Source organism: Gigantopelta aegis, chromosome 5 (genome assembly GCF_016097555.1).
Source record: "Gigantopelta aegis isolate Gae_Host chromosome 5, Gae_host_genome, whole genome shotgun sequence".
NCBI classification, from domain to species: Eukaryota; Metazoa; Mollusca; class Gastropoda; order Neomphalida; family Peltospiridae; genus Gigantopelta; species Gigantopelta aegis.
The window spans coordinates 19835608-19846257 of NC_054703.1; the positions used below are offsets into that span (position 1 = coordinate 19835608).

Below are 10650 nucleotides of genomic sequence, written 5' to 3' on the forward strand. Positions count from 1 at the left end.
TTATAGTAATTATTTACTAGCCCAATACTGAATATCACTAGCCATGGGAGTTGGGCTACCATAATCTAGAAGCCCTGTTATTATTGATATTTTATAAAAATAATTGAATTATGTCAACGGTCCATAATTCAGAAAAAAATAACGGCTATTTGGAGAGCAGAGGTGCGACGTATTATTTTGAGCCACGTGACGGACATCCCCCGAATAACCGCAGTGTCAAAATGATTTACCAAGCTCGTATAACGAGAACGCTTTACTGTCCTCTGCGACGTAGGGTAATTAGCAAAAAATAACAATGAAAATAAGTTATTAAAACTTAATAAAAAAACATGTACTGAATGATAATAAGCTTATACATTAATTTATTTTAGTAACAGAAGCATGTTAAACGTCGACAATCCCGACTAATAAGGCCTTTGCATCTATAGGTAAATTTATCATTAGTCGTATGCAAACAAAACTTTAAACATCTGGATCACAAACACCTTCATTTTCCACCTTGTCAAATTCATTTTATGCAAAATATGCCATAACAGCTGACTTGGGATAGGAATGGTTACATTTTAAAAGAATACTCTGAACTAGACGGTGTTTATATACGATGTACAACGGCTGTGTATATAGCCTCCGCTAACGACGGCTGGCTATATTCACAGCAAAAATATATATAGGCAATAAATAAGTATTTGATTGATCCATATTACCAAACCATCTGGAACAGGAGGAATACATACTAAGTACTGTACAAACAGTGCGTTTTCTGGACGGGGGGTGGAGGGGGGGTGGGTGGAGGGGGGGTGTTATATGAATCATAATATTGCCCCTACAAACGTTAATAATAAATAAATTAAATAAATAAATAAAAATTACAAATCATCAGCTGCTGACGTAAATTAACTGAAAGAGAAACTAACTGCGGACAGTACACAAACTAACAGAAGGGTTTGAACTTAATATTTTTTCTCTGATTGCAATTCTGAGGTTCCTTACGTACAAAATTTAAAAGTTAATTTTACCGCAAATAAATACGACTAAACCTTATTTTGCTGTATTTAGTCATATTTCAAATGTGCAAAATTGCAAAAAAAAAATTTATAGCAGTAAAGTTGGGACCTGGATCCCCTTTTAAATTTAAGTAATGTTTCTGTAACAACCGCCCCACCCACCCCACCGTGACGTGATTTTACCAACATTATAATAATAATAATAATAATAATAATAATAATAAAAATAAAAATAATAACAACAATTCCCTTGATCATAGTTCAATTAAAATGTTTTGGGTCAAACAATAACTAGGTTTGGTATTCCAAATGAATGTAATTTCCATTTATAATCCATATTTAGAGAAATAAGGCCCACTAAATCTGTGATTGAGTGCCTTTAAACATGTTTCAAATATAAAGTATTATACGGATCAATACATTTGGAATGACCTTTAGCTGAATTATTTCAAATTTCGTTTGGCCATTGAAAGAAATAATAAATTTGGAAGTACAAAATTATTTTCGACAAGAAATTGATATTGAGTTGCTACAATACATTACAATGGCCAGAAATGCATTTTTTAATTTAAAAAATGTAAATAAATTGTCATTTTTATAATATGAAAAAAATATTTTATTTTCCGAAAATTTTATAAAATGGCTACAAACTCGGCAGAGTCCCTTTAACAAGTTCTTGGTTCATGTCTCATTGGTTAATGCATCAAACATTTGTGTGATCCAATCAAATTCATTCATGGCAATGTGTTGAATTAAAATTCTAATTCAGTGACAAAAAGGACGAACATTGACAGAATGATTTTATTAAAATAAAACCACAAGTCAGTTGTTATTTGCAGCAGTGAAAAGTGCGAAGACATGGGTTATGAAAAATGAGTCAAGGCAAACGAAAAATGAGTCGTTGAGGCACGTGATTTACGTGTCTTTTCAAAAAATGGGTCAAGGCACGTGAGTTACATGTCCCTGCGACCGCTGAATAACGGCCTTCACTAGGCCCAACTGAAAATGTAAGCTTAACTTATTTAGCAGTAGACCGGTACTCCTCATTAATTTCTTTACTGCTGGTTGGCCTAATGAAGATGGATGAGGCTATAAAGTGGACTGGTTCCCAGTAGAGAGTTCACAAATTACCATTAAGTAATGAGAACATCTCATCGTTGATGAAAACACATCGCCCCATTTCCCTGATCCCATTCCGACTGCACTTCAGACTAATTTTCTACCAACTCCCGAATCATCATTGACAACGGCAGAAGATTCCCCAAATTTTGATTAATGGGAACATAATGTATTGGTGATCATTTTGTCTTCATAAAGCCAGTGTTCCCAACAGAGTGAAAACAATGTGGTAGGGGATTGTGGGGGGGGAAAAGAGGCCTTATTGGGGATAGGAGTATTGAAAACAAGAAATATTTTTTTAAATGTTGTATTGGTGAATATTTTGTCATGACAAGTCACCATTCCCAGTAATAGTAGAAGAGAGGCCTTTTAGGGGATGGGATTCATATAAATATGTTTTCAAAAAGATTGAATAATGGGACATACACTGATGGTGATTACATAGTCTCTACAAAGTCCGTGTTTCAGACAGACAATAAATGATATGGCTGTAGATAGGAAGGTGGGAGCACGGTTGTGGGATGTGAGTTATGGAAACCAGATTTCCCAAATTTATCTGGTTTCCATAATTTCGATAAATATGGTCGTGAAGTATTGGTTATCTTTTTGTTTTCAAACAGAGCTGTTGGTGTTACCAGTATGGGGGGTGGGGGGGGGGGGGGGGGCGGGATTTAGTTCAGTCGGTTGAGTGCTCAGTTGAGGTGCTTGCATCACAGGATTGACCAACCTCGGTGGATCCATTCAACTAAATGGGGTTTTTTTTCATTCCAACCAGTGCACCACAACTGGTCAAATGATGTGGTGTGTGCTTTCCTGTCTGTGGAAAAGTGTATATAAAAGATCCCTTGCTGCATTTGGAAAAATGTAGCGGGTTTTCTCTGACAATGTGTCGGAATTATAGAAATGTTTGAAATAGATGGTGCTGCTTTAATCATACAATAAGCAAGAGGAACATGATGGAGCTCAGTGTTAAAAGTGCCTGATGTACAGTCAGTCTAGGATCGATCCCCATCGGTGGGCCCATTGGACCATTTCATATTCCAGCCAGTGCACCACAACTGGTATATCAAAGGCTGTGGTATGTACTGTCCTGCCTGTGTATGTTGCATATAAACTATTCCTTGTTGCTAATGGAAAAATGTGTTGGGTTTGTTCTCTAAGACTGTCAAAATAATCAAATGTTTGACATTCAATAGCTGCTGTTTAAGAAATTATTGTACTCTAGTGGTGTCGTTGAACAAAACAAACTTTATAAACAAACTTTATAAATTACCAAATGTTTGACATACAGTAGCTGATGATTAATAAATCAATGTGCTCTAGTGGTGCTGCTAAACAAAACAAACTTTAAATTTAACAGTAAGCAAGAGTGAAGAAAAAGTAATATATCACATAGATTATCCTGTTTTAAGAATTGTTTATTTAACAGTAAGCAAGAGTAAAGAAAAAGTAATATATAAGAATTGTTTATTTAACAGTAAGCAAGAGTGAAGAAAAAGTAATATATCACGTAGATTATTCTGTTTTAAGAATTGTTTATTTAACAGTAAGCAAGAGTAAAGAAAAAGTAATATATCACGTAGATTATTCTGTTTTAAGAATTGTTTATTTAACAGTAAGCAAGAGTAAAGAAAAAGTAATATATCACGTAGATTATTCTGTTTTAAGAATTGTTTATTTAACAGTAAGCAAGATGAAAAAGTAATATATCACGTTTACTGTGTAAGCAAGAGTAAAGAAAAAGTAATATATCACATAGATTATTCTGTTTTAAGAATTAACTTTAATGAAGCTCTTTTACTGTGCGTGCAATATACAATGTACAAATAGACTGTCAGTATAATTCCTTGGGTCCATATACCCGGTATGCCAGTTCAGTTGGTAATATACAGTATACAAGTAGACTGTTAATATAAATTCCTTGGGTCCATATACCCGGTATGTCCATTCAACTGGTAATATACAATATACAATATACAAGTAGACTGTCAATATAAATTCCTTGGGTCCATATACCCGGTATGCCAGTTCAGTTGGTAATATGCAGGCTTGCAAGCGGGCCCTTATTTTCCTTATTTTTTGACAGCAGCCCTAATATTCCTTATTAAAGCTTCAAAATCCTAAAAAGCCCTAATTTTTTGGTGAAAATCCTAAATTTTCAAATTTGGAAATCTTTTGATAAATGCAACATAAAATAAGTGTTGGAATTAATTAAATCTAGCCTTAGTATACTTTCAGATAATGAATATGTTGAATTAATGTATTTCTCAGAAGACATCTTGGTGGTTATCAGCATCATATTCAGCATGGATTTGCACCATATCAGATTACTTTAATCTGGTTGTATTGATATGCTGAATATCGCTGTTGATGACCATTGGCATGATCTTCTGAGTTGGTAATTAGCTTTTGTATTTATGTTCTCCCTGGAGGTGAGTACAGAATGTTTTTCTTTTATATTGATTATTGAATTTCAGTCCTTATTTTTTGTCAAAAAAGTCCTAAAAATTCCTAAAAATAGCCCTTATTTTTTAAGAATTTTGCCCTTAAAAAAGCCCTTATTTTTCACAAAATCTTGCTTGAAAGCCTGTACTATGCAATATACAAACAGACTGTCAATATAAATTCCTTGGGTCCATATACCCGGTATGTCAGTTCAATTGGTAATATACAATATACAAATAGACTGTCAATATAAATTCCTTGGGTCCATATACCCGGTATGTCAGTTCAGTTGGTAATTATGAGGTAGTCGGAACAATGGGTTTGCCAAATCACTAGTCGGGCGGATTAATTTAATTTGATATTTGATCATGAACACCTGTGTGAAACGAGAGCATACAGGTAATTTTTGCTGATACAGCATGGCAGTAATTTGGGAAGGGGGGGGGGGGGTGTAGCATGAAAGTAATTGGGGGGATGTAGCATGAAAGTAATTGGGGGATGAAGCAGGGCAGGAATTGAGGGATGAAGCATGGCAGGAATTGGGAGGGGGGAATCCAGCATGGCAGAAATTGAGGGGGTGGGGGGGAAACCAGCATGGCAGAAATTGAGGGGAGGGGAATCCAGCATGGCAGAAATTGAGGGGGGGGGGGGGGAATCCAGCATGGTAGAAATTGGGGGATGCAGCATAGAAGTAATTGGGGGATCCAGCATGGCAGGAATTGTGGGGGGAATCCAGCATGGGTAGGGATTTGCCATTAACAAAAAAGACTGAAAACCGTCCTTTTTAGGGGCAGCTTACAGTGAACGAGATGTTCATGAGCATACAAAGTAGACAATTGTTGCTGTTCTCGTACTCTTCAAGGTGTGCAGGAAAATATTGATATTTAGCCTCAAACACACACACACCCTTCCCCTGAATGTATAATTTGTATATTCATGGAAATATTGATAAGCTTTAGATCACACTAATTTGGTTTTTGGTTTGGTCTGTTCTGAGCACATCAAGGTCTTTTTAGGGTAGTGCTGTTAATAATAGCTAGTAAAGAGTTGTACACATTCGGAAACATCCCATTGATTTTGAGGTTTACATGTTTGCACTGAATTTGGTCTTACTTATTTTCAACACACCCTTTATTACCTCCACTGTGATGCTGCAGTCTAGAGCCATGTAATAGTGACTGGCCGTTTACTTTAGAACTGGCCTTTTTTCTGTAAGGAGTTTGACTCTGCTGTGTATATTTGTTGAGTTTGTGGGTTTTCTCTCAAAATGCCATGCAAAATTTGTAAAGCTCACAGTAGTTCTCGAGACTACCACTGAATAGGTGTGTAATTTTGTCTGATACAAATGTAATTATCGCCTATTGTCAGCCAATTCGATCAGCGTCGTGGTAACAGATCAATAACTACAGGAAACAAATTGACGCTAATAAATGAAAGTGGAAAAATCTTCACCAATTATTCCCAGTTACAAATTGACCAAAGCTGAGGGGCCTGACGTGGGTGAGAATAATGCATCTTATTAGATGACTTTTGTTTTTGAGCTGCACAAGCATTGTCTCACCCTGCAGTCGAGTTAGTTCAGTCGGAGGGGTGAAAAAGGCTATGACACTTTCGAACAAACCACACGTCCTTTGTAAGACCGTTTAGTTTTCAAACCCAAGAGGAGTGCAATATTTCACTGTCCAACTAAAATATTTACAGCCCTTGCAATTATAATTAACTGAAAGTCTTATAGAGCAGTCGGTTTTTTTATTAACTTTCATATCACAGAGCAGTGAAGTGGTGCTTATTTCATTGCATGATATGGCTATGATGACTGGATCATCACCTATGAGTAACTAATTGTATGTCTTTTAATTGATAACACATCACTGTCCAACTAAAACACATTAGTGTACAAATAGCAATATGTTTGACACCAGATAGCTGTAGTTTAAAATGTGCTAAGGTGTCGTCAAATAAATATTCCTTTCCTTTCTAAATAACCATAGTTTAAAATGTGCTAAGGACTAATTAAACAAACATTCCTTTCTTTTCCTTTTCTTGTAAGGGACTAAATAAAGTTAAACAGTGGATTGATCAAACTGTACAAGGCTACATAATTGGTTAATTACTCTTATAACCTCCTCTGCCATTGATCCACACACCTTATCCCAGTGCAGCTGTGTAAGGCAACACGATTGGTTAATTACTTAGTAACGTCCTCTGCCATTGATCCATTTATGATTACCGCAGTGACCATGATGCAGGCTGCACTGGTGTTGAAATTTCCTATTAACACTCCTAATGGAGACACTTGAAGCCCATCAGAGTCTAATTGTTTCTCGACTTTACGGCCAATTGTGGCACTGAGAGTGATAATCCCAGCAGTCTTGTAACCAGACTGGTGCAGTGTCCCCAAATAGCGACGTGCTATTAGATGTAATTGATCAGAGGACAAAATGAAACAATTTCAAATCTTGATGATTATATTTTAACTTGTAGAATGTTATCAAATAGTGTGGTGGTATTAGATGTAATTGGTTTGAGGACAAAATGAAAAATAAATTCTAATTTTTACGATTATATTTAAACTTGTGTTGTGTCACCAAATAGTGCATTGTTATCAGATGTAATTGGTTTGTAGACCAAATGACTATTTTCTCAAATTTTCATCATTAATATTTACCAAATGTAAACGTTTTCAAATTTTGACGATTATATTTAAACTACTGCAGTGTGACCAAATAGTGCGGCAGTATTAAATGTAATTCATCTGAAGACAAAATGAAAACAAACAAAAATCAAATTTTGATGATTATATTTAAATTTGTACAGGGTCACCAAACAGTGTGGTGGTATTAAATGTAATTGATTTGAAGACAAAATGGCACATCTCTCCCCCCCCCCCTCCCTCCCCCCATTTTCACCATTATATTTAAACTTGTAGAATGTCATCAAATGGTACGTTGACAAAATCACTTCTTTTTTCAAATTTACTTCTTTTTTCAAATTTACCAAATTGCGCTGTGGTATTAGATGTAATTGATTTAAGGACAAAATTACAATTTTCGTCTAATTTTCACCATTATATTTAAACTGATTAAAGGACAAAATGTAATTTTTTTGCTATTTTCACCATTAAATTTAAACTTGTGCAGGTTCTCCTAATTGTGCTTTGTTATTAAGATGCAATTGATTTGAGGACAAAATGAATAACAATTCAAATTTTTATGATTTGTCAAATAGCGCCATTGGTATTAGAAGTCATTGATTTATGGACCAAATGACAGTTGTTTTCACCCTATTTTCACCATTATATTTAAACTTGTGCAGTGTTGTCAAATAGCGCCATTGGTATTAGATGTCATTGATTTATGGACCAAATGACAGTTGTTTTCACCCTATTTTCACCATTATATTTAAACTTGCAGGATGTCATCATTGGTATTAAATATAATTGATTTTTACCTTTATTCAGTGTCACAAAATAGCATATATCAATTGGTATAGGCAGGACTCGGAATAGGAAGTAGAATATGGCCCGCTGAGAACAAATATGGCACAAATATGGCCTGCTGAGAATAAGACAGGGTATGGTGACGGCAGGGTTTGGGACATACAGTGTGTGGAACATTAGCCAGGGGTGGCAATTCTCCTCGGATCAGTTGTTTTCCTCTCATGGAACATTGCATTTCCTCGCATTTTAATCGTCCTTTCCTCCAAAATGTGTCAGATGGCACAGATTTTAACCTAGAATTTCAAGAATTTTCGGGACCTCTCTAGATATCCTCTTTTTTTACAGTTCACCAATTCCCACCCCTGATTAGGGCCTCTGAAATGTATTTTAGAGCATTATGGAACTAGGATATAACAGAATTACAAGCTAAATAGCAGACGAGATCATCCTCCCTATATCTCCAGTGTTTGAGATTAACAGTATCCTGATATCCCGGGGATACCATAATTTATTTCTGGATACCAGACATCAAGAACCCAGTATCCCACCGGGATACCATATAATGATGTTGTTTTTTGTAATCCTGCATTTTTATTTTTCGCTGAAACAATTGTCATTTGCTGGTGAAGTTAAGTAACAGTGTCATCCAAGCGTGTTACGATGTTATTTATGAATTTCATTTAAGTGGGATACTAAATTCTCAGGTGGGATACCAGATTTTAAAATGTTAGTATCCAACCAAAATTCTTCCCAAAATTTTTAACCTCGAACACTGATCTCTCTCGTGAAAAAATTACCTGTAATATTTTTGTTGTTTTAACAGTTGAATTTCTATATCACCTGTTGGGTCTAAAAATGGACTGCTTTTCCCCGATATGTTCGACACAATATATCCTTAATTAAAATGTGTTGAGTGCATCATTCCTTCCTCCACTGAGTGTTAAAATAACCATTTACGTTAGACGTCGAATTGCTGTAGTTCATCATGTGCTGAGGTGTTGTTACACAAACATTCCTTTCCTTTACCAAGCATGGGTTCCCTGTATCATGATATATAGAGGATTCATCACAAGTATTTTTTAGTATGTAAAATATCAACCAAGTCTGTGTTAATTGGTAGTTGTTGAGGCTCTGCTTTGCAATATATCAACCAAACTATGACCCAGAAATATCCGTACTACAACCCCTACCTCAAACTATTAACTGAAGAAAATGGTACCTTTCATGGCTCATTTTTGGAATAATCAGATGTTTTTACAACACCCCTAGTTTTGCACAAAATTGGATGGGTGTGGGGTTTTTTACAGGTACCCAATACATGTTCCAAGCACAAGGCTACTTGACACGGTGCATGGTACTAGATGAAATAAAATTGCATACATTTTTTGTCCAGATGTAATTTTTTTACAGCCAATACACTCAAATTTATCACCATCACAGGACTTCTGGTGTTCACTTCTCTATCAAAAGTTTGATGCACCCAGCTGGAAATTATTTGGTTTTGTACTACCTACAGATCAAATTTGACATTCATGATTCATGGCAGTATACCAATTTTTCACGAGTTATGGCCCTTGAACTTAATTGGTAATTGATACGAAAATAGGGAACATGTATTGCTTTAGCTCTCGGAATGCATTCTTGTTTAATAATGGCTGCTGTTCAAAATGTGCTGATGTGTCATAAAAATATTTGTCTTACCTCTTTTTCTCTCTCAAAACATAAATAACCGTATTTAAAACACAAAATAGCTGTAATTTAAAAGTGTGCTGAGATGCTGTTACACAAACATTCCTTTCTTTTTTGTCTCATGTGTATAACAACCATGTTAGAAATCAAATAACTGTAGTTTTAGATGTGCTGAGGTGACGTTAAACAAACTTTCCTTTCCTTCTCGCCACTATTAACACTAATTGATTTGTGGACAAAACGACACATTTTCCAACAACCATCGGGGATTTCTCAATTTTCACCTTTTATCCATTTGTCTCCCCTGTGACCCCGCCTGATCATATTGTCCGTACGGAGATTTCACCACTTTGATTGGCCGCGTTAATTAGCTGTCGACTGCGTGTATTGAAGACGTGGGTTTAGCGATGGATCTCGCAGAAGCCTGTAGTTTGTTGTAATGGCCTCGTTGATTAAGATAACTTGGTCGACTAAGACCCCGGTTTTCCCCGATCCACGGAATGAGCTGCGTTTCCGACACCCACAGTTCTGCGGTCGTGTTTTATATGGCCGCTGTCACCGGTCAGGAAATGACACGTTAATTGCCTCCCTTGTTTGAATTGTCTGCACATTCGACTTGTTTACAGGAGATTTCTTAAGCTGTTAATACTTTTATCCATCCATCTTTCCATCCATCCATCCACCTGTCCATCCATCCATCCATAAATCTACTCATAAATAATAATGGTTTGTTTACCCATCATCAGTCCATCCACCCATCCATTGTTATTTAATGAATACTGAATATTCTGCATGTCACGGTAAAGATACAAGAGTTGCTGTTGTTCTTGTTTTCTTTCTTTTTTAAATGACATCACAAATGCACAACTAAATATTAACAATTTGTTATTTAACTATTAATTAGTTTTTGTTTTTGTGTTTTTTAGCTGGCATTGATGAGGCAGGAAACTGGGG

At 35.8% G+C, this 10650-nt stretch overlaps 1 protein-coding gene across 7 annotated transcripts in view; it reads left to right on the plus strand.

Annotated features, from left to right (window-relative positions):
• The window catches only part of LOC121373365 (transcription factor 12-like), a 162176-nt gene that overhangs the window by 52852 nt on the left and 98674 nt on the right, over positions 1-10650 (plus strand). For all 7 annotated transcript variants that reach the window (XM_041499965.1, XM_041499966.1, XM_041499967.1 and 4 more), the window contains one exon: positions 10623-10650. This exon is cut by the window's right edge and continues 37 nt beyond it. In XM_041499965.1, the coding sequence (XP_041355899.1) occupies positions 10623-10650 (28 nt within the window). The remainder of the gene's footprint in view (positions 1-10622) is intronic.